Raw genomic sequence first — 24,970 nt, forward strand, 5'->3', positions numbered from 1 at the left:
TTTGGTTCTTTTTCAAGATCCCTGCTTCACTGCTGAATTTATCATGCTATTCAAATTATGCATTGTTTTCTAATTTCATCAAACTATTTGTTAACTGTATATTTGCTTGTATCTCTGAGTATATTTGTAATCATTTTTTTGAAATCTTTTCAAAAATTACTTATTTATTTATATAAGCAGCAGAGACACAGAGAAAGATAGAGTGTTCCAATTCACTGGCTCATCCCCAAATGCCTACAACAACTTCACTTGCCTGGTATATCTTTTCCCAGCCCTTCATGTTCAGTCTATGTGTGTGTTTACTTGTGAAGTGAGTTTCTTGTTGGCAACATATAGTGGGATCTTATTTTTTTAATCCATTCAGCCAACCTAAATCTTTTGCTGGAGAATTTAATCCATTTACATTGAAGGTTAGTACTGATAGATACAAACCAAGACCTGTCATTGTGTTGACTGGATACTGAGTATACCCCTCTGCTGGTGAATTTAGTGGTGTCATACATTTTCATGATGCATTAGAAGCAAATGCAGGATGCCCTTCAGGATTTCTCATAAGGCTGCTCTGGTGAAGGGAAATTCTTAGTTTTTGCTTATCTGGAAAACACTTCATTTCTCCTTCACTTCTAAAGGATAGTTTCTCTCAAAATAATATTTTCGGTTGGATTTTTTTTTCTTCTAAGACTTTGAATATATCATTACACTCTCTTCTGGCTTGTAGGGTTTCTGCTGAAAAGTCTGAATTGGTTTTCCTTTACATGTAACTTGACATTTTTCTCTGTCTTTAGGATTCCCTCCTTGTCATTAATTTTTGAAAAATTGACTAAAATACGCCTTGGAGAATATCTTTTTTGTTGACTCTGTTTAGTGTCCTTTGTGCTTTCTGTATCTGGATGTCCATGTCTTTTTTAAAATCTGGGGAACTTTCAGCTATTCTTTCATTTAGCAGGTACCACAACACTTTTTTCCTTCTCCTTCATTTAATGGTAGCCCAATTTCAAAGAGACTTTCATAATTCTTTTTTTCTTTACTTTTGTTTGATTAGGTTATTTCAAAATTCTTATCCTCCAGGTCAGAGATTGTTTCCTCCACTTGTTCTATTTTGTTGTTAAAGCTCTCAGTCATATTTTTCTTTCCATGATTGAAGATCTCATGTCTGAAAGTATTATTTGGTTCTTTTCAATGATTTCTATCCCCTTAGTGAATTTTTCATTCATGTCACTCAGTGATTTCCTTGTTTTCTTAAGTTCTCTACTCTATTGTATTCTATCCTGTATTCTATTGCATCACATTGAATTTCCTTACAATCATTTTTTGAATTCTATTTCCAGCATTTAAGAGATTTCATTCAGATCAGGATCTAATTCTGGGGGAACTACTGTGTTCTTTTGGAAGTGTCATGCTGCCTTGCTTTTTCACACTTTCTGTGCCCCTACATTGGCATCTGTGCATCTGGTGTAATAATCTCTTCTTCTTTATGGAGTAGGGTTTTTTTTTTTTTTTTTTTTTTTTTTTTTTTTTTTTTTTGACAGGCAGAGTTAGACAATGAGAGAGAGACAGAGAGAAAGATCTTCCTTCCGTTGGTTCACCCCCCAAATGGCCGCTATGGCCAATGTGCTGCACTGATCTGAAGCCAGGAGCCAGGTGCTTCCTCCTGGTCTTCCATGCGGGTGCAGGGCCTAAGCACTTGGGCCATCCTCCACTGCCTTCCCGGGCCACAGCAGAGAGCTGGACTGGAAGAGGAGCAACCGGGACAGAATCCAGTGCCTCAACTGGGACTAGAAATTGGGGTGCCGGCACCACAGGCAGAGGATTAGCCAAGTGAGCTGCGGCACTGGCCAAGGAGTAGCTTTTATTGGGAAAGTTTATGGTTTAGATGGAATGCAAGCTGTCACTTGGTTTGTTGCTTTGGTTTTATTCAAAGTGAGCCTAGAAATGTAGCCTCTGAGTGATTTCTTGTGCTTGAATCAATGTCAGCTGCATCTGTAAGTGACACAGTGGTCTTGTGTGCTGCAATTGTTAGGAGGAGAGAGTAGCTTTGAGGTGAATATGGGCTTTCTAGGACGTGCATCTTCAGTCCCCAGAAAAATTGGTGTCAGTTACATTGGAGATTTTGATAGCCACGGCCTTATTCTTGGTGCTTAGGGAGAAAAAGGGGGCTGTCTCCTAGTCCTACTGACAAGCCTACATGATGCTGGAGCTTGTGGCACCAACCTCTGTGGCTCCTAGGACTGTGTGATGTGGATGGCATTTCCTCAGGTCCTGATGGGGGGGTTCAACTGGTGCTGGAGCTTGTAGCATCAGCATCCCAAGTCCCAGTACTGGAGGATGTAAACTGAACCTTGATCCAGTTCTCCAGGATGACTACAAGGTATACAGGAGATTCTGCTCTGGCAGATACGGGTCCAGAGAGGTGCAATGCAGGCAGGTTATTCCCTGTGATTGGATTCCAGTGGGTCTGAGGAAATTCATACTGACTGTTATAGTCCTGAATTATAGGGTACAGTGGCATCACTACCCGGATATTCCACAGTGGGAGCCAGATGTTAGGAATAGTGATAGTCACCAATCTGAATATTCCAGATACCATAAGTGAGTGCAAATTAATTAAAAAATTATAATGTCAACATCAACAGTCCTGGTTCCTCAAGGCAGAAATGAAACTCCACCAAGTTCTCACAAAGCAGAAAGAGGTACTGCAGAGTTTGTGCCCTTGGCTCCTAGCACCATGATCTAGGAAGTGTGGAGGAAACTTCTCCAGGTCAGATCAGGATTTTTTATGGTCTGCTGCTGGTGCTAGCTCCAAGGAGCTGAAGGGAACCCCCCGGATTCCTTAGAGTGAATGCAGGGATTATGTTCACAATTCCCAGTTTCAGGATGCAGGGGGTCTGTTCTCCACTCCACAAGTTGCCCTGACTCTGGCTCTGGTCACTTCAGGTAGCAAAACAAAGATCAGCTACACAACTCTGCATAGCTGAGTCTGGCATCCTGTGGGGGTGGGGGAGAGGAGGGAGGCTGTGTGGCTTCCCTCCTTGGATCCAAGCTGTTTCTCAGAGCTTGCTTTGAGCTACTCTAGGTAGCCCCCAGTCTGTAGTTAAAGTCAGTAGGTGACTGGAATTCTCCCTCAGTTAAATCTGCTGGGGGGAGGGGGGTGCTGGCACACAACAACTTCTTCCTTCCTTGGACTTGGGAAGATGATAACTCCTAGCCAGCATCTGGCTGAGTCACGCGGCCAGCCTCAGCAGTGTGTTCTCTTTCATCACTGTCCCACAGAGACTTTATTCTGTTATGTCACTTTTCTGCTGAAAATTTCTGTCACTTCTGTGCCCTAGAAATGTAGTCCTTCCTGTTTTCAATTTTTTAAAAAAGATGTATTTATTTACTTGAAAGGCAGAGAGAGAGAGAGAGAGAGAAGAAGAAGAAAAAAAAGAAAGAAAAGGAAGGAAGGAAGGAAGGAAGGAAGGAAGGAAGGAAGGAAGGAAGGAAGGAAGGAAGGAAGGGTGGGTCTTCAATCTGCTGGTTCACTCCCCAGATGGCTGCAACAGTCAGTGCTGGGCCAGGCTGAAGAGTTTCATTCTGGTCTCCCACGTGGTGCAGGGGCACAAACACTTGGGCCATCTTCTGATCCTTTTCTCATGCCATTAGCAGGGAGCACCAGAACTCCAACCAGAGCCCATATCGGATACTGGTATTGCAGGCGGCAGCTTTACCCATTATGCCACAAAGCTGGCCTGTTTTTGTTTTTGTTTTGTATCCTCCTGTGACTGAAGTCCATGTGCTTCCCACTATTCAGTTGTCTTCTGGGTGTCTGTTTAATCATATTTTGTATAATCTTATTATCATCACAACTTTTTTTGAGTTGGATAATTTTATTAGTGTTTTGCTTGAGTCATACATTTCAAACATTTTACATCAAATAACAATGAATAACTCATAAGTTTTAGTTACTGTTCCAAGTATCTTATGTGAAAAAACATTCTACAACAAAGCTCTGTGTTGTGATGAGGATAGTGAAATCCAGGAAAATGAAGTGATTTGGTCAAGGTCACACACATGAGCAGTGGGGAAACCACAGTTCAAGCCTGGGCAGCCTGCCTCCAGCACCTGGGCTACTGACCACTGCACCACACAGCTTGTGTTAGTTTCGTGTTGCTGCACTAACAGATGACTGGGGACATGACAGCTTAAAAGAACTCGTTTATCCTCTTACTGTTCTAGAAGTTGGAAGATTGAAGTAGGCTTAATAATAAAACTGAAATTAAAAGTAATGTACTTTCCCTGGGTCTGTGAGTCATTCTATAGAATAGTCAACACTTAGGGAGGGTTATATTGCTCCCAGCATCTTTAACTTATTTGCATCTGCAAAATCCCTGTACAACTTTTTTTTTTATTACTCTTTTGATGTTTCTGTGAAAATCTGGAAAATGTTTATTTTTATTTTTGAGATAGCATACTTTTAATTTACATTATAGTCAAGAGCTTAATTCTCCACTAAGTAGAGTTCAACAAAGAATAAAAAGACCACAGTTGGAAATAAGTAGTATTTCTTCTTTGAAAGATATCATGTGGATTTTCAAATGAATCATCAAGAAATGGCATCTGGGCTGACTGGAAATCAATATTCATTTATTTGTATTGACAGTGGAAAAGATAAGCTGATTACAAAGCTGCAGAGTTGAATATGTGTGACCTAATGTTAGTTGCTAAGGACTTTCCCATGGGTGTTTTTCTGAGTTTTATTTCAACCGAGGCTTAATGGGTTCTTGATAATCTGAAAAGATGACTGGCGTTGGAATTGGCAAGAGAATCCACCACAGTCTACAGCACTTCCATCTTCTCCGGCAGCCACCAATTTCATCTTCTGTTACTTTGCAGATGTCTCTCCTGCACGTGCCCGACAGATTGAGACAATGGCTTTCAGCAGCACCCAAACCGCTTCTCACTGCAGAAAAAAGTCAGTGAGACAGGCGGCCTATGAATGAAATGTAAAACCTTTAACACTTTTAAGCAAGAGACTGGAATAATTCTGGTATGGGCATTTCTATGTGGCAAAAAGAAGCTGGACAAAGGAGCTGTCCAGCTGCTCCATCACTCTGACCCCATGTTCATTCTCTTTCTTCTTTACACAACTGCTCAAGCACTAACAAACTCTTCCTCAATTTTCTTATAAATTCTTGGCAAGTCTAATTAGGCACCACAAAGAACTTTGGCGAGTATCAAACTGAAACAGCAAAGGTATGGGCAAATGATGTGTCCTAAATACAGTACATTCTTCATTACTTTATTCCTTTACATGGATTTGCAAGTGTCTATTCATCAGACGGTCTTCTTTGTACTTTGGTTAGAACAATGAAAAACGGCAGCAATGTTTTTTCAAGAGAAACTTATAGTCAGTGTAGAAAATTTGATAATACAAAAATAGACTGAGAAGTCAGAATGTGTAAAGTGCTTAGAACAAAAGAATACAATAAGAGGCTAGATAAGGCCTGGCGTTGATAACATGGATGGAAAAATGTTATGAGAAAGTAGTCTTTGGATTAATATCTAAATGGTGAGAATGAAAAAGATAAGCAAATGTTTCAGTGAAAGCACTTTAGCCATATAGAATAGCAAGAGCAGGTTCCCTTGCTTAGTTTATTTGAAGAACAGATAAGAGACCTGTGCTTATAGAGCATACTGGAAAAGGAATACTTTTTTTTTTTTAATGAGGTAAAGTAAAACATAGGATCAAGGCAATGTATAGCATGTAGATGATGTTAATCTTGCATATTCACAATCTAATGTGGCGATTACCTTGATTCAGCCCCCCCTAATGATCATATGGCTAATTATTCTTTTTAGAATGCTTACTGTTCCACCTTTTTCATCTCCTTCTTTTTCCCTCTCCATTTAGGGATGAAGTGATGGCTTCCTTAAAAAACATCGTGCAGTTATTTAGTTGTGGTGCTAATCTACTCTAAGCTAATAATTCTTTTTCAAAAGTTGTTTATTTAATTGACAAGGAAATAATTTTTATATATTTATGGTATACATAATGTTTTCAACGCAGTTATATTTTGTGGAGTGACTAAATCAAGCTAACATATGTGAATTTTTCATATATTTTCCTTTTTTTAGTAATGGTAACACTTAAAATATATTCTCATAATTTTCAAATATGCAATACTTTAATTTCTTTTGCTTGGATTTCACTTATTATAATTTCATCCATGTTGCTGCTAATGACAGGATTTTCTTCTTTTTAAAGGCTGTATAGTATTTTACATGCCATATTTTCCCTACCCATTCATCCATTGATGAATACGTTGGCTGCCTCCATACCTTGGCTATTTTGAACAATGCTGCAATGAACATAAGACTGCAGAGTGTTCATAGATCTTTGACATCCTGATATCACTTCCTTTGAATATATACTCAGAAGTGGGATTTCTGAGTTATAAGAATTTTTGCAGAAACATTAAACTTTTCAAGGATATTTTAAGCTGTTTTTCTTAAGGTTGACACTAATTTACATTCCCACAGACACTATTTTAGCGTTCCCATTTCTCCTTGCCAACATTTATTATCTTTGTCTATTTGATAATTATCATTCTAACAGGTGTGAGAAAGATTTCATTACCACTTTAATTTGAATTTCCCTTATGATTATCTAGTGACATTGAATTTGTTCATACACCTTTTGACCATTTGTATGTCTTCCTTTAGGAAATGCCTGTTGAGATCCTTTGGCCATTTTTAAATTAGGTTGTTTTCTCACTATTAAGTTGTGTGAGTTTCTCATCTTTTTTTAATAAACCACTCAAAGAATTATTTTACTTTTATTTGAAATACAAGCATATCAAAATCAGGGTGATTACTAGAAGAGACAAAAGTAAAGCAAATACATAAATATGAAGACCAAACAACATAAGGGTAGACAAACCTCACATCCCTCCTTGATTTTAGGTATTTATATTTTTCCTAAAGCACAGAACCTTAATCTTTTAAAAAAATTTTGTTTTGAGATGCAAAGATACTGTGAGAGGGGGGTGTGTTTCCCACTCACTGGTTCACTTCTCAAATACCCGCCATAGCCTCTAGTCAAAGTTGGAAGCCAGAAACTCAATCCAGGTCACTTATACATTTTTGTATTAATTTCTGAGCAGATGAATGGTTCCTTAACGTTTTCACCTAATCTGTAGGCTGCTTCTTCACTTTGTAGATCGTTTCATTTTCCTATTCAAAAGCATTTTCACTTGATGGAATCTCATCAGTCTTTTCTTGCTTTGGCTGTCTGTGATTTTGGAGTCATAATAAAAAAATGATTGCCCAGGCCAATGAAATGGAGTTTTTCTCCTATATTTTTTGCTATGCTTGTATTTCAAATAAAAGTAAAATAATTCTTTGAGTGGTTTATTAAAAAAAGATGAGAAACTCACACAACTTAATAGTGAGAAAACAACCTAATTTAAAAATGGCCAAAGGATCTCAACAGGCATTTCCTAAAGGAAGACATACAAATGGCCAAAAGGTGTATGAACAAATTCAATGTCACTACATAATCATAAGGGAAATTCAGTGTAAGAGTCAGATCTTACACTGAAGCCCATAACCCACTTGCTTTCATTTTTGTGTAGACAGAAGGAGTCCAGATTCATTTTTCTTCATGTGGACATTCTATTTTCTCATTTCTATTTCTTATTGAAGAAATGGTTTGTTCTTCCCCATTATGTGCTCTTGGCATCTTTGTTGAAAATAAATTGACCGTATGTGCACAGATCCATTTGTAAGTTCTCAATTCTCTTTCATTACTTGCTCTGTGTGTGTGCTTTTATGTCAGTACCATGCTGTTCGATACAACAGCTTTGTAATAGATTATGAAATGAGGCAGCATAACTCCTCTTGTTGTGTTCTTTTTCCTCAAGATTGCTTTGTATATTAGGGCCCTTTTGTGGCTACATATGAACTTTAGGAATTTTTTTCTAATTCTGTGAAAAACGTCATTGAGATTTTTATAGGGATTGCACTGATTATATCTCATTTTGTGTGTGTGTTTGACTTTTTAAGATAATGTGTTTTTCTATTTATTTGTATCTTCTTCAATTTCTTTCACTGATATTTTATATTTTTCAGTGAACTAAATTCATTCCTGTGTACTTTTTTTCAAAGATTTATTTATTTATTTGAAAGTCAGAATTGCGCAGAGAGAGAAGGAAAAGCAAAGAAAGAGAGAGAGGTTTTCCATCTGCTGGTTCACTCCCCAATTGGCTACAACAGCCAGAACTGCTCCGATCCAAAGCCAGGAGCCAGGAGCTTCCTCCGGGTCTTCCCATGTGGGTGCAGGGGCCCAAGGACTTGGGCCAATATCAACTTCTTTCCCAGGCTCTAGCAGAGAGCTGGATCGGAAGTGGAGCAGCCGGTTCTCGAACCGGTGCACATATGGGATGCCAGCACTGCAGGCAAGCACTGCAGCTTTACCTGCTAAGCCACAGCACCAGCCCTGACCTGAGTATTTTTTGTACCTAGCGTAAATAAGATTATTCTCTGGGGCTGTTTTAAAAATAGATCAATTAGTATCAGAAAAAGCTACTTATTTTTGTATGTTAATTTTGTATCTTGCAGTTCTACTGAATTATTTTTAAGATCAAACCATTTTTTGGGTTAGGGTTTTATATGTATAATATTATGCAACCTTCAAATAGAGATAATTTTGTTGTTGTTGTTGTTTTGGATGGCTTTTTTTTTTCTTTATCTTGTTGATTGCTCTGTTCAAGACATATACAATTAAGTTAAATAGAAGTGGTAACAGTGAATATTTTTGTCTTGCTCCTGATCATGTATGTAAAGATTTCACCTTCTCACTATTTAGTACGATATTAACTTGACAGATATGATCTTCACTGCATTAGCATTTCTATATGCCTTGTTTATTTAGTTTTTTTTCATGATAGACTCTTAAATTTTCTCAATGCTATTTAGGTATCTACTGAGATTGTCACGTGCCTTTTTCCCATCATTCTGTAATTACAGTATATCACATTTATTGATTTGAATGTGTTGAACCATCTCTGGGTAAATCCCACTTGAACACAGTGAATGGTCCATTCAGTGTGCTGTTGAATCTAGTTTACTAGCATTTTGTTGAGGTCTTCTGTCATTGTTTACCAGGGATATTGGCCTATATTTTCTTTTCTTGTAGTGTCCTTCTCTGGCTTTGATATCTTTTTTTTTTTTTTTTTTTTTTTTTTGGAGAACTTTAAAAGGATGATTATTCGGAGCTGGTGCTGTGGTATAATTGGTAAAGCCGCTACCTGCAGTGCCTGCATCCCATATGGGCGCCAGTTCAAGTCCCAGATGTTCCACTTCCAATCCAGCTCTCTGCTATGGCCTGGGAAAGCAGTAGAAATTGGCCCAAGTCCTTAGGCCCCTGCACCCACGTGGGAGACACGGAAGAAGCTCCAGTCTCCTGGCTTTGGATCAGCTCAGCTCTAGCCATTGAGGCCATTTGGGGAGTGAACCAGACCTCCCTCTCTCTTTCTCTCTCTCTCTCTCTGCCTCTCTGTAACTCTGCCTTTCAAATAAATAATCTTTAAAAAAAAATGGTTGATTATTGTTTCTTCTTTAAATGTTCAGTAGAATTCAATAGGGAAGCTGTGAGGTGCTAGGTGTTTCTTTGATGCAATATTTTTTATTATTCAATTTCCTTATTGATTTTGGGTCTTTTAATATATTGTTTTTTTCCCTCCTGACTTAATCTTGGTAATTTGTATGCCTCTAGGAATTCATCCATTTCTTCTAGATTTCCCATTTGTTGGCATATTATTGCTAATTTTCTCTTATTGTCTTCTTTATTTCTGTAGTACCATAGTAATGTCTTATTTCTTGTTTGTTTGTTTTTCTCTTTTTAACTTGATTAGACTACTTAAAGTTTTTCCCATTGTGTCTTTTCATAAAAATCAACTTTGGTTGACTTTTTGTATTGTTTTTCTAGTCTCTTTCATTTCTTTTTTGTTCTTTGTTATTTTCTTTCTTCTACAAATTATGGATGTACTTTGTCCTTCTTTTCCTAACTGAGTTGTAACAACAGGTTTTTAATTTGGGATCTTTCTTCTTCTATTTGATACAGGCCTTTGTTGCTCTGAACTTTCCATGTAGAACTACTTTTAATGCATCATGTAAGTATTAGTATGCTGCATTTATGTATTTCTATTTTTGCTTATTTCAAGATATTTTTCAACCAACCTTTTAATTTCTCAGCAGCATATTGATTTCCACATATTTCTGAATAATTCCTCTTGTTTTTTATTTCTAATTTTATACCATTATGGTTGTAAAAGTCAACTCATAATCTGTCTTTTTAAGTTTGCTCAGACTTCTTTTGTGGCCTAACAAATTATGTATCCTGCAAAATGTCGATGTGCCCTTGATAAAAATTTATATTCTGCTACTATCAGAGGTGGCTGTGGATAGTAGCATTCTCATTTTCTACCTTATGATGGTGGCAGGTTAAAGATAAGGAAGAGTTCACTATCAAGCTTTCAGGTAGGTAAGAGACTGAGTAAAGTCAATGCAATAAACAACATATTTAAGCCTCCAGGACAAGAGGGATCGAGATTGTCAATGTGGAGAAATAACTGAATATCATTTGTTTAAAGAAACAAAAGCTTCTATCACAATGCTATAATGAAGACCATTGGAAAAAAAAAAAGATCTATATGAGAAATGCAAATCAAAACCACAATGAGGTTTCACCTCACCCCAGTGAGAATGGCTCACATTCAGAAATCTACCAACAACAGATGCTGGAGAGGATGTGGGGAAAAAGGGACACTAACCCACTGTTGGTGGGAATGCAAACTGGTTAAGCCACTATGGAAGTCAGTCTGGAGATTCCGCAGAAACCTGAACATAACCCTACCATACAACCCAGCCATCCCACTCCTTGGAATTTACCCAAAGGAAATTAATTTGGCTAATAAAAAAGCCATCTGCACATTAATGTTTATTGCAGCTCAATTCACAATAGCTAAGACCTGGAACCAACCCAAATGCCCATCAACAGTAGACTGGATAAAGAAATTATGGGACATGTACTCCATAGAATACTATACAGCAGTAAGAAACAATGAAACCTGGTCATTTCAACAAGATGGAGGAATCTAGAAAACATCATGCTGAGTGAATTAAGCCAGTCCCAAAGAGACAAATATCATTTGTTTTCCCTGATCGGTGACAACTGAGCACCAAAGGGGAAACCTGTGGAAGTGAAATGGACACTATAAGAAACAATGACCTGATCAGCTCTTGTCCTGACTCTAGATGTACAATGTAATACTTTATCCTTTTTAGTATTTGTTGTTGTTGTTGTTGTTCTAGTACTAGTGGTTGAACTCTGTAATTAACACACAATTATTCTTAGGTGTTTAAATTTTAACTGAAAAGTGATCCCTGTTAAATTTAAGAGTGGAAAAAGAGAGGGAGGAGATGTACAATTTGGGACATGCTCAATCGGACTTGCCCCAAATGGTGGAGTTAGAATTTACAGGCAGGTTTAAAAGATATAAACAAAAATAAATTTTAATAGAAAATTTAGTGTATTATGATAAATTAGACCAGGTGATAGTATAATCAGTGAATGAAAAGACATGTTTAAATAATTTATCTGGAAGGTAACACTGAGACAAAAGTTCTAACATTTATCTAATTTAAGTCCCTGGAGGACAGAAGAGCAAGAGTATATGACATTTAAATAAATTTTCAAAAAGAAAGTATATAAAAGCATAAATCCATAAAGTATTGCCATCAAATGATATAAAAATGGACATTAGTTAAACTGTAAACATTAAAAATAAATACCAGATAATAAAAATATTTTTAAAAGACAATTTATAAAGGAACAATAATTAAGTTGGTAGTGTCAACAAAAGTGAAATTCCAAAATGAGTAGACTAGGAGTGGATATTGCGGCACAGAGTTCAGTTGTCTATTGTGATGCCCATATCCCATCATCGGAGTGTCTGGGATCGATTCCCATCTCCATTTCAGATCCAGCTACCCACAAATGCCCCTGGCAGGTAGCAAATGATGACTCTAGTACTTGGGCCCCTGACAGCCCATGGGAAACCTGGATGGAATTCCTGGCTGCTGGCTTCAGCCATTCTCAGTACTGGCTTTTGCATGCATTTGGAGGAGTGATTCAGTCCATAAGAGGTCAGTCTCTCTCTTTCTCTCTCTCTCTCTCTCTCTCTCTCTCTCTCTCTCTCTCTCCCTCTCTCCTTTCAAGTAAATAACTAAATCTTTAAAAATAGAAATGGATTAGTGTCATCAAGTGTTGAAAAACAGCAACACTGACTGGAGTGCCCAGTAATGCTGCCTTTAATGTCTAAAGATAATATTAAGAATTTAACAGATACCAACTGAAATGGTTTACTACCAGGAGATCTACAACATAGAAGGGTCTAAAGTCTGTATAGAAGGAAGAAGGAATTTAATGCAAAAGATGAGCTTAGATCAAGTTGAAATCAGATGTCATTAAACTTATGGTAATGACAATTCCTGCCTCATATGGGTTTCTCAAAAGTACATAAGTGAATTGCTACTGCTCTTTAAGATACAGAACGTTACTAAAGAAATCTCACTTGTTCTGACAAGAGAATAAGTTGAATAACCTATAGATATAGAGATACATCTACATATCTATATAGATAACCTATAGATATATTTAGTTTCTTGTAGAAAGATGCTAACTAACTAAATCCAGAATGATAGGACCCACCTAAAAGGAAGGAGACCCACTGATATTCTCCTGTGGCCATGAGTAGAATCAGAGAGAGGAAGCTGCCTTTGATGGTGATGAGAAGGAAACTGCTGACCTCAATGTTTAAAGGCTGCATGTGGGCCTCTGAACATCACCAGAGTCTCAGACCCGCTTAGATCCACACTCTCCTTCATGACTTTCTACTGAATATCCACAGGAAAGACTGGGTGCAGAGTCAGAGAGTTACATGGGACCCCCTTGACACACAGCATGTCTATTGCCATCTGAGGGCAACCTAGAGAGACATGAGGGTGTCATTGTGGTTACCAGGCAGTAGCCTTTGCCACTGGGGCGGATTCAGGGGAGCCGAGAGAATCCCCACTTCCTTCAGTCAGAGGCGCCCAAGTGCAGAGGCCTACTGAGGTCACAGGGCAGGGCAGCTGACAGAGGCTCTTCAGACACTGAGTATGGGCCAGCTGCTACCTGAGGCTGTGCAAGGGGCAGGAGTCTCTTAAAGAGACCCCTTGAGAGGCAGGGGAGGAAGCTGAGAATACAGGGTACAGGGTACAGGAACACTAAGAGAATTCCACAGCACACTAGCCATGACACTCTGTGATGAGGGAAAGTGTGCATACAGGCCCGTGAGGAAAAATCATGAGTTCAGTTTCAGATATATTACTTTTGAAATTAAAAGCCCAAGTAGAGATACCAGTTGTGCCACTGAACAATCCCTTAGATCTGGAGTTCAGAGGAGAGGTCCAAGAGGTGAATTTGAAGGGACAGATCGGGCTGCAAACCCCAAGGAGTAGATGCAGAGAGAGAGGAGGAGAGAACTGGGAACTATGCCCTATACAGAAGAGGAAGAAATACAGGGAGCTGAGGAGCTTATCGTCAGTGAGATTTGCTGACAGTTAAGCAAATGCCATATGAAGCTGAGCGAGGAAAGTATATTGTGACAAACCGAGAGACCATTTGTGTTCAATGACGATAATTGGCGAGGTAAGGTTGCAAGGGAAATGACCACTGGATCCAGCAACACGGAGGTTATTGGTGACTTTGACAAAAGCAGTTTCAATGGCAGGATGAATGAATGGATCTATTCAAGAATGAAAGGAGGGGAACTGGAGTTATTGTAAGGCATTTTGCTGCATATTGGAGCAAAAGAAGGGGGTGACAGTGGGCATCAGAAAAAGCAAGAAAATGATTTTGTTCTTAAGATCAGAGAAACAACAGCGTATTGTATTATGATGGTAAAAATCCAGTAGAAATAAAAATGATGAACAGTGAACTGCAGCAGGAAAGTTCCTAAGTACACAAGAGAGGATGGGATAAAGATAGTGCAGAAATTTTAATGTATATATTTTTTAATTTTCTTTAAATCTCTGGAACTTCTGCTGGAATGTCAACTTATTCTTTCCAAAGGATTCTAAGCGTCCATTTCTGGCCAGTGTCACCAGATCATGATAAAGTGATCTTCTAAAAAGAAACTTTTTACTTTATTGATCTTTACTATATTTGTTTTCTTTCTCATTTGTTTCTTTACTTTACATTTTGTATTTATCAAGTCCTTCTCTTGCCCTTCTTTTAGGTTATTGTGCAGATTTTTCTGAAGTCTCAAGTAACATTCTTAGCCCATTAAATTTTAGTCATTATTTTTCATATCCATGTTATATGCTATCCATTCCTGTGTAATGAGCCTATATCATACTGAGATCATCACATTTTTGGCGACTTTACTTATTATTGCTTCTCTGATCTAAAGTCCCATTCTCTCTCCTCTCTAGTTCTCAGGTTCAATTTGCAAGTCATTTTTCATATACAACCACAGATCATCATGATTTCTTTTGTAAAGTGTTATGTTGTTTGTTTATACTTTGACCAATATCATACAAAGGATAAGTTCTCTCCAGTGATAACTCCATGTTGCCAAACAACTATTCTTTAACTTTTTACTTGTTTCAAACAATCACTCTTTACTGTTTATCTCTTCTCAGAAAGCACTTTCCTTGTGACACTTGCTCAGCATGAGCTCCTGTTAATGGGATTCTGTGAGTGAATATAATAGAATATAATAAAATAAGCTGCTGCAATACTCTCAGATGCAATTACCTACAAACAAATTTCCATGCCTTACCAAGGCACACCAAGATACGTAGTGATGATAAAGCAGAATGTGACTTCATTTAGCAGTCTGGTTAATGACACTGGAACATTCTTTTCCTATCTCTATCTATTATAACCCCGGTGAACCTGATGATATTACACACTGAACTCTCAAAACTGATTCCAAGATCTTGTCTAACCTGCCCAATAGCTTTCTAAACTATAGACTCCCGTATTTAGCCACCAACTTACCTGGCGGTAAGAGGGTCAAAAAGAGGATTAGAGTGGAGAGAAACAAATGAAGTTTCATGGCTGATGGGATTAATGAAGAGAAGAGGCATCCGCTTGGTTTGAGCAAGGCAAGTCGGAGGCCCTTTATGATGATACATGGTTCTGTAGTTTGTCCTTGGTTAGTAGAGCCTAACAAAAAAGAGAATAAATTGGTCTCTCACAGGAAATCTCCAGGGACACAAAAGCACATAAATGTAGAGATAACTTAACGGATGAGAAAACAAGTTAATGGTGTGTGTTTCCCCAAGACTCAGGATGTCCTCACTATCAGTGCTCTCTTCTATATTTTTCACACACACTTGCATCAATCATAAATCATACTTCATATATCAATGTGTGTCAGGCAATGTAATAGGAACTGGGGGGGGGTGTATCAAATAGTCCACAATCATATGATGGGAGATGAAATGGTTAATGGGTGCCTGCAATAGTATATTATATGCAAAAGACACAATCATCCAAAGCAGACAGTGGCTATGTTAGTGGCTATTTCTACAGAGGGAGGAGTGGGAAGGGGATACTGAGAATTTCAGGAAAGGCTAAATAAGACAAATTATGTAGGATGCTATTTAAAGGACTTTGATATTTCCTTGCATTGGGTTAAGGGGTATGGAAAGTTGTTCAGTGGGTATAAAATTGCAACAAGATAAGTAAGTTCTAGAGATTTACTATCAACATAGTGTCTATAGTTAACAATGAACTAGTATGTTTTTAAAAATTTGTTAAGAGGGAAATATCATATTTGATGTTCTGAAAATAACGTGAAAACAAGAAAAGCAACAATAAAGGGGTACTAGAAGACTTATGGAGGTGAGATAAATGTTCATTTTCAGGACTGTGGTTATAGTAACACACATATATATATGTATGTATGTGTGTATATATATATATATATATAAGCATATATATATTTGGATATATATGTATCCAAACTCCCCAAATTGTTTACATTAATTATGTATAGTTTTTTGTACATCAATTATACCTCAATAAAGATGGAGAAAAATAATTTGGCATTTTGTATATATCAAAATAATAACATAGTTAAGTTGGAAACATATTCATTTTTTAGATATTGTGTTTTAATAGATTTTTATTTTCTTAGAAATGTTTATATTTCTTTTTCTAAAATTTTATCTAAGGTATATGAATTTCATGTATTTCATAAATACAGATTCAGGAACATAATGATACTTTCCACCCTGCTCATTATCTGTGATAGATCATATATTATTCCACAACTCAAGTCTCAGTAAATTTAAAAAATACTAAAGTCATACCATGTATTTTCTCAGATCACAAAGGAATAAAACTAGAAATCAATAAGAAAAACAATGGAATATTTACAAATTCATGGAAGTTAAATAACAATGCTACTAAAAGACCAGTGGGTCATTGAAGAAATTAAAAATAAAGTAAAATAAATGTCTTGAAACAAACAAAAACAAAAACACAAATATCAAAACCTCTGGAATACAGTAAAGCAGTATTAAGAGGTAAGTTCAGGGACCGGCACTGTGGTGTAGCAGGTAAAGCGATTGCCTGCAGTCCTTGCATCCCATATGCGCACCAATTCAAGTTCCAGCTGTTCTGATTCCAATCCAACTCCCTGCTAATGCGCCTGAGAAAGCAGTAGAGGATGGTCCCTGCACCCACGTGGGAGACCCAGAAGAAGCTCCTGGCTCCTGGTTTCAGATCTGCCCAGCTCCACCATTGCGGCCATTTGGGGAGTAAACCAGAGGATAGCAAACCTCTCTCTCTGCCTCTCTGTAACTCTGCCTTTCAAATAAATAAATAAATCTTTAAAAAAAAAAAAAGAGGGAATGTCATAGCAAAATATGCTTACATTTAAAAGACAGAAAGATCTGAAGTAAATTATTTAATAATACATCTCAAAACAGGAACAAACCAAACCCCAAATTAGCAAAAGATGAGAAATAATAATTAGAGCAGAAATAAATGAAATTAAAACTAAAAAATCAAAGACTTGTTTTTTGAGAAGATAAACAAAATAAGCATACCTTTAGCAAAACTAGCCAAAAAAAAAATGAAACACTCAAATAAATTAGAGATGGAAAGGGGGATATTACAACTGACATAACAGAAATACAAAGGACCCTAAGAAACTACTGTGAACTACTATATGTTAACAAACTGGAAAACCTCAAAGAAACGGATAAATTCCTGGATACTTATAACCTACTAAGATTAAACCAAGAAGAAAAGGAAAATCTAAACAGACCCATAAGAAGCAACAAGACTGAAGCAGTAATTAAAAGTGTCTCATCACATAAAGGTCGAGGACCTGATGACCTCACCACTAAATTCTACAAAATATTTAAACAGGAACTAACTTCAATACTTTTCAAGTGATTCCAAAATACTGAACAGGATGGAACTCTGTCAAACACTTTTTACAAGGCCAGCATCACTCTGATCCCAAAAGCAAAGACAGATACAACACTAAAACTACAGATCAATATACTTCATGAATATAGATGCAAAATTTTTCAAGAAAATACCAGCAAATCAAATACAACACTACATCAAAAAGATCCTACATCATGATCAAGAGGGATTTATCCCAGAGATACAAGGGTGGTTCCATATCCACTAATGAGTAAATGTCAAATCACATTAACAGAATGAAGAACAAAAACTATATGGTCATCTCAAAAGATGTGAAGAATCATTTGATGGGATTCAACATCCCTCCATGATTTAAAAAAAGCCTCCACTTAGATATACAAGGAGCATGACTCAAAATTACAATGGCTTTAAAAGATAAACCAACAATCAATACCATACTGAATGGTGAAAATTTGAAAGCATTTCCCTCATATCTGTAACAAGACAGGGATTTCCACTTCCATCATTCTTATTCAATACAGTATTGCAGAGCAATAAGGAGAAGAAAGAAAGAGCATCAGAAATAGAAAGAAGGAAGTCAAAATATCTGTTTGTAGATGACATGATATTGTACATTAAAAATCTAAATACTTCACCAAAAAGCTGTTAGAACTGAAAAATCAATTCAGCAAAGTCACAATCTACAAAACCAACATACAAAAAAGCAGTATTTTTATAGATCAATAATGAACTCAGCCAAAGAGAAATCGAGAAAGAAACCCCATTCACAATAGCCACAAAAAATCAAATATTTAGGAATAACTAACCAAAGAAGTGAAAGTTCTCGACAATGACAATGATAAAACACTGATCAAAGAAATCATCAAGGACACATACATAATGGAAAGATATCCCTTGCTCATGCATTGGAAGAATTAATTAAAATGTCTATATTACCTAAAGAAATATATAGATTCAACACAATCCTTATCAAAATACTAGTAACATTCTTTACAGAATTAGAAAAAAAATCCTAAAATTAATATGGAATCAAAAAAGACCCAGAACAGCCAAAGTGATCCTGAGGGGGAAAACAAAAAAACGTCAACCTGGAGGCATCATTATACCTAATTTAAAAGCATATTACACTGGGATCTCACTCACAGAGATCTTTCATTTAGGTCTTTTTTTTTTTTTTTCCCATGGTATCTTGGCTTTCCATGCCTACAATACTCTCATGGGCTCTTCAGCCAGATCCGAATGCCTTAAGGGCTGATTCTGAGGCCAGAGTGTTGTTTAGGACATCTGCCAATCTATGAGTCTGCTGTGTATCCCGCTTCCCATGTTGGATCCTTCTCTCCCTTTTTGATTCTATCAGTTAGTATTAGCAGACACTTGTCTTGTTTGTGTGATCCCTTTGACTCTTAGACCTATCAGAGCCATCAATTGTGAGCTGAAATTGATCACTTGGACTAGTGAGATGGCATTGGTACATGCCACCTTGATGGGATTGTATTGGAATCCCCTGGCACATTTCTAACTCCACCATTTGCGGCAAGTCCGATTGAGCATGTCCCAAATTGTACATCTCCTCCCTCTCTTTTTCCACTCTTAAATTTAACAGGGATCACTTTTCAGTTAAAATTTAAACACCTAAGAATAATTGTGTGTTAATTACAGAGTTCAACCACTAGTACTAGAACAACAACAACAACAACAAATACTAAAAAGGATAAAGTATTACATTGTACATCTAGAGTCAGGACAAGAGCTGATCAGGTCATTGTTTCTTATAGTGTCCATTTCACTTCCACAGGTTTCCCCTTTGGTGCTCAGTTGTCACCAATCAGGGAAAACAAATGATATTTGTCTCTTTGGGACTGGCTTAAATCACTCAGCATGATGTTTTCCAGATTGCTCCATCTTGTTGCAAATGACCGGGTTTCATTGTTTCTTACTGCTGTATAGTATTCTATGGAGTACATGTCCCATAATTTCTTTATCCAGTTTACTGTTGATGGGCATTTGGGTTGGTTCCAGGTCTTAGCTATTGTGAATTGAGCTGCAATAAACATTAATGTGCAGATGGCTTTTTTATTAGCCAAATTAATTTCCTTTGGGTAAATTCCAAGAAGTGGGATGGCTGGGGTGTATGGTAGGGTTATGTTCAGGTAGAACTTCCACTTTGACTATGACCCTATCAGAATAAGATCAAAGTCAGCGAACTCTAAAGGCTTCCATAGCCCTGACAACTCATGACTAGAGCCTAGGGAGATTACTGACGCCATGAACAGGAGTGTCAAATTGTTAAGTCAGCAACAGGAGTCACTGTGTACTTACACCCCATGTGGGATCTGTCCTTAATGTGTTGTCTAATGTGAAGTGATGCTATAACTAGTACTGAAACAGTATTTTTATACTTTGTGTTTCTGTGTGGGTACAAACTGATGAGGTCTTTACTAATTATATACTGAATTGATCTTCTGTATATAAAGATAATTGGAAATGAAAAAAACCTGGTGTTAAATTGGAAATGGCATAGAAAATTAATTAATTTTAAAAAAATATTATGTAGGATCTCTGTCTTTAATGTGCTGTACACTCTTATTTAATGCTATAAATAGTACTCCAACGGTAGTTTTTTCACTTTGTGTTGCTATATGGGGCAAACTATTGAAATCTTTACCTAATATATACTAAACTGATCTTCTGTACATAAAGAGAATTGAAAATGAATCTTGATGTGAATGGAAGGGGAGAGGGAGCGGGAAAGGGGAGGGTTGCGGGCGGGAGGGAAGTTTTGGGAGGGGGGAAGCCATTGTAACCCATAAGCTGTACTTTGGAAATTATATTCATTAAATAAAAGTTTAATAAATGAAAAAAAAAGCATATTACAGAGAGATCTAAGATGGCTGAACAGGGAGAAGTAGCACCAACTTCAACCACAGACAAATACCAGAAAAGTAAAGGAAAGGCCATGTTCCTAGGGGACTGATGGAGAGAAATTTTCAGGGGAGACTGGGAAGAACAGAGATTCTGTGGAGCAGTGAGGAGAGAGGACGGACACATGGCTGCCAGTCACACATTGCCAGTGACTCTGGCATGTTACTGCTCTCCCCTCCTCCCACCAAACCACTAGATTCAATTTGCTGAGGTGGAGCTGTGGTCAGTTTCTGTCCTGACTTGGGAAATGGTGGGCAGCTTGTGTTGGGGACAGGAAAGTTTGCAGGGTGGAGAGTAGACTCCCTGCATCCTGTGACTGTTAGAGTTCTGAACAGAGTGTGTAACAGAGATTAACATGGGTTGTGGCTGGGTTCCTGTGCGCCCACACAGTCTGACTGTGGAAACTCAGATCTCCTTGTACACCCAGGACAGATATCACAGAGGGCTTGGGGGTTACACTGCAAAGTGGGTCAGTGTCCTGTATAGTGTGTGTGCCTGGGTGGGTAGGATGTACAGACACTGTGATGTCACTCTAGGTCATGAATCAGCTGGTTGATTTTGACACAGAGCAGGACTGGGATTGTGAATACAGTAGCCAGTCCAACATCCCTGCCCCCTACTGACTGGAGCCAGGGTTCTATAGCCTGCTCAACTTGGGTGTCTCTCTGGACTCTTGCCCCATTCGTGGGCGATTTGTGGCCAGAACTCCCTGGCCCCATCCAGAAACCACCCCCGGAACTCCAGTGCATGTCCCAGACACTCCATTGACTCAGAGAGACACATTTTCAAAAATAAAGAATTGAAAACCCAGTACCCCAAAAGAGACAACAAGAATCGAGCTCCCAGGTGTGTAAAAACCAATATAGAAACATAAGAAAAATGAGCACAGAGGGCATTACAACTCTCCAAAAGAAACACAATGATAAATTAACATTGGATTGTGAAGAAGGGGAGATTGATGAAATGCCTGAAAAGGAATTCAAAAGAATGATTGGAAAGTTACTCAAAAACACAGAGAAACAATTACATAAAAGAAGGAAATCTGTACATGACATGATGACAAATCCTGCAAAGAGATAGAGATATTGAAGAAAAAGCAGAAAGAAATTAAGTATTCAATAAATCAAATAAAACGTACAAGGGAAATTCCTAACAACAGACTTGGTGAGGCAGAAGAAATAATATCTAATCTAGAAGACAGGTCTTATATAAAAGACCAAAAACAATCCTCAGGATCTATGGGACATCATCAAGAGACCATATACATAGGTCTTGGGAGTTCCTGAAGGCATGGAAAGAAATAACAACTTAGAAAACTTATTCAGAGACATAAAAGCAGAAAATGTTCTCAATTTGAATAGAGAGATAAGGACTCCAAATAGGCATGATCAGAAAAGATCCTCACCATGACACATTATAGTCAACCTTTCAAAAATAAAACATAGCCAGCGCCATGGCTCAATAGGCTAATCCTCCGCCTGCAGCGCCGAAACACCGGGTTCTAGTCCAGCTCTCTGTTGTGGCCCAGGAGTGCAGTGGAGGATGGCCCAAGTGCTTGGGCCCTGCACCCCATGGGAGACCAGGAGAAGCACCTGGCTCCTGCCTTCAGATCAGCGCAGTGCGTCGGCCACCGCGTGCCAGCTGAGGCGACCATTGGAGGGTGAACCAACGGCAAAAAAGGAAGACCTTTCTGTCTCTCTCTCTCACTGTCCACTCTGCCTGTCAAAAAATAAAAAATAAATAAATAAATAAAGAGAATATCCTGAAATATATAAAAGAGAAATGCCAAAACCATCTTTAAAGAATCTCCCATGAGACTGACAGCAGATTTCTCAACAGAAATCCTACAGTCCAGGAGAGAATGAAGAAATATAGTCCAAGTCTTAAAAGAAAAAAACTGCCAACCCAGAATACTTTGCTCAGTGAGGCTCTCATTTACAAATGAAGGTGAAATAAAGACATTCCATGACAAAAAAATTTTGAAGAATTTGTCCCTACCTAGCCAGCCTTACAAATGACACTTAAGGATGTACTACAAACAGAAACAGAGAAAGACATTCAGCATGAGGGAAGAATGTGAAGACAGAAAACCTAGTGATGGAACAAAAGAGATCCAAAACAAACAATAGAAATATTCATGGGAAAATGGCAGGAACAAATCTTTATTCAGCAATAATAACCTTGAATGTAAATGGACTAAATTATTCAATTAAAAGATACAGACTGGCTGAATGGATTTTTTTTTTTTTAAAAAGACCCATCTATTTGCTGCCTACGAGAAATACAAGAAACACACTTCATCAATAAAGATACACTCAGACTAAAAGTAAAAAATGGAAAAAGATATTCCATGCAAATGGAAATTAAAAAAAAACTATCAGGAGTAGCTATTCCTATATCAGACAAAATGGACTTTAAGAAAAGCTATTGGGGCCAGTGCTGTGGCACAGTAGGTTAATCCTCCGCCTGCATCCCTGGCTGCTCCTCTTCTGATCCAGCTCTCTGCTGTGGCCTGAGAAAGCAGTAGAAGATGGCCCAAGTGCTTGGGCCCCTATACCTGCATGGGAGACCAGGAAGAAGGACCTGGCTCCTGCTTTCGGATCAGCCAAGTTCCGGCCGTTGCAGCCATTTGGGGAGTGAACCAATGGAAGGAAGACCTTTCTCTCTGTCTCTCCTTCTCACCTATCAAATAAATAAATAAAACCTTTTAAAAAATAAAAAAAAACACTCTCCCTTTAAAAAAAAAGACAGGCCGGCGCCGTGGCTCAACAGGCTAATCCTCCGCCTTGCGGCGCCAGCACCCCGGGTTCTAATCCCGGTTGCCCCTCTTCCAGGCCAGCTCTCTGCTATGGCCCGGGAAGGCAGTGGAGGATGGCCCAAGTCCTTGGGCCCTGCACCTGCATGGGAGACCAGGAGGAGCACCTGGCTCCTGGCTTTGGATCGGTGGGATGCGCCGGCCGCAGCGGCCATTGGAGGGTGAACCAACGGCAAAAAGGAAGACCTTTCTCTCTGTCTCTCTGCCTCTCTCTCTCTCACTATCCACTCTGCCTGTCAAAAAAAAAAAAAAAGACAAAAACTATTAAAAGAGACAAAGAAGGTCATTGTATAATGCTCAAGAGATCAATTCAACCAGAAGACTGACAATAGTAAATGCATATTCATCAATGCCAGGGCACTTTATAAAACAAATGTTAATGGACCTAAAGAGAGACATAAGCCCCAATACAATAATAATGGGGGACTTTAATACCCCACTTTCATCAATGGACAAATCAAACAGAAAAAAAAAATTAAAAATAACAGAATCTCACCTGCAGAATACACATTCTTTTCATCAGTGCACGGAACATTCTCTAGGATACATCATTTACTAGGCCATAAAATAAGTGTCAACAACTTTTTTAAAAATTGAAATCATATCATGTGTTGTTTTATTTGAAAGACAGAGTTATAGAGAGAGGTAGACACAGAAAGAGACAGAGAGATCTTCCATCCACTGGTTCACTGCAAATGACTGCAATGGCCAGAGCGGACCTAATACAAAGCCAAGAGCCAGGAGTTTCTTGCAGGTCTCTCACATGGGTGCAGGGGCACAAGGGCTTGGGCCATCCTCTACTGCTTTCCCAGGTGGATTAGAGGGAGTAGGAGCAGAAATGGAGTAGCTGGGACAACCGGCACCTATATGGGATGCCAGAGCTGCAGGCCCAGGCTTTCACCTGCTGCGCTCCTGTGCCACAGCACCAGCCCCATCACGTGTCTTTTATGTCCTTTATAGTTTGAATGTGTACGTCCCGAACGTGGTCAGTTGTGAATGATGAAATTGAGTGTGCGCTCCTCTTTGTCCCTTTATCCACTAGGTCATTAGATCCTCTGTTACCCTACAGAGGAGTAGCTGGACCTACAGCAAGGAAGAAGTGGAACCTACCACGGTGCAAGCAGCGTCTAACATTTTGATGATCATAATTTGCCTTTTTTTTTTTTTTTTTTGACAGGCAGAGTGGATAGTGAGAGAGAGAGAGAGACAGAGAGAAAGGTCTTCCTTTTTGCCGTTGGTTCACCCTCCAATGGCCGCCACGGCTGGAGCATCGCGCTGATCCGAAGCCAGGAGCCAGATGCTTCCTCCTGGTCTCCCATGGGGTGCAGGGCCCAAGGACTTGGGCCATCCTCCACTGCACTCCCAGGCCACAGCAGAGAGCTGGACTGGAAGAGGGGCAACCGGGACAGAATCCAGCGCCCCGACCAGGACTAGAACCCGGTGTGCCGGCACCGCAAGGTGGAGGATTAGCCTAGTGAGCCGCGGCGCCGGCCGATCATAATTTGCTTTTAACACACAGATGTTTTAAGTGACTCTTTTGTAAATTTATGTGCAATTTCTTTGGCATCTTTTAATTAAGTAGACAATATTCCCCGGTAAAATACAACAATAAAGCTCTGTAGGGAGCCGCATGCTTGCCATCTGACGCCCTCACGTCTTTTCCCGTTCAGCGTTTCCTCCAGTAGCCCGTGAAGTGATTTCTCCACGGCCCCGCTCCCCCAGCCCAGAACTGCACC

At 38.7% G+C, this 24,970-nt stretch overlaps 1 protein-coding gene across 1 annotated transcript; it reads right to left on the minus strand.

Moving 5' to 3' along the window:
* Positions 1–4,733: 4,733 nt before the first annotated feature.
* On the minus strand, positions 4,734–14,655 carry LOC133775081 (beta-defensin 109-like). The gene is made up of 3 exons (XM_062213163.1): positions 14,607–14,655; positions 13,695–13,829; positions 4,734–4,939 (listed from the first exon to the last, which is right to left on the minus strand). Exons 1-3 carry the CDS (start codon positions 14,653–14,655, stop codon positions 4,734–4,736), a joined length of 390 nt encoding a protein of 129 aa, XP_062069147.1.
* Between the last annotated feature and the right edge of the window lie 10,315 nt (positions 14,656–24,970).

Source organism: Lepus europaeus, chromosome 16 (assembly GCF_033115175.1).
Source record: "Lepus europaeus isolate LE1 chromosome 16, mLepTim1.pri, whole genome shotgun sequence".
Classification (NCBI taxonomy): Eukaryota; Metazoa; Chordata; class Mammalia; order Lagomorpha; family Leporidae; genus Lepus; species Lepus europaeus.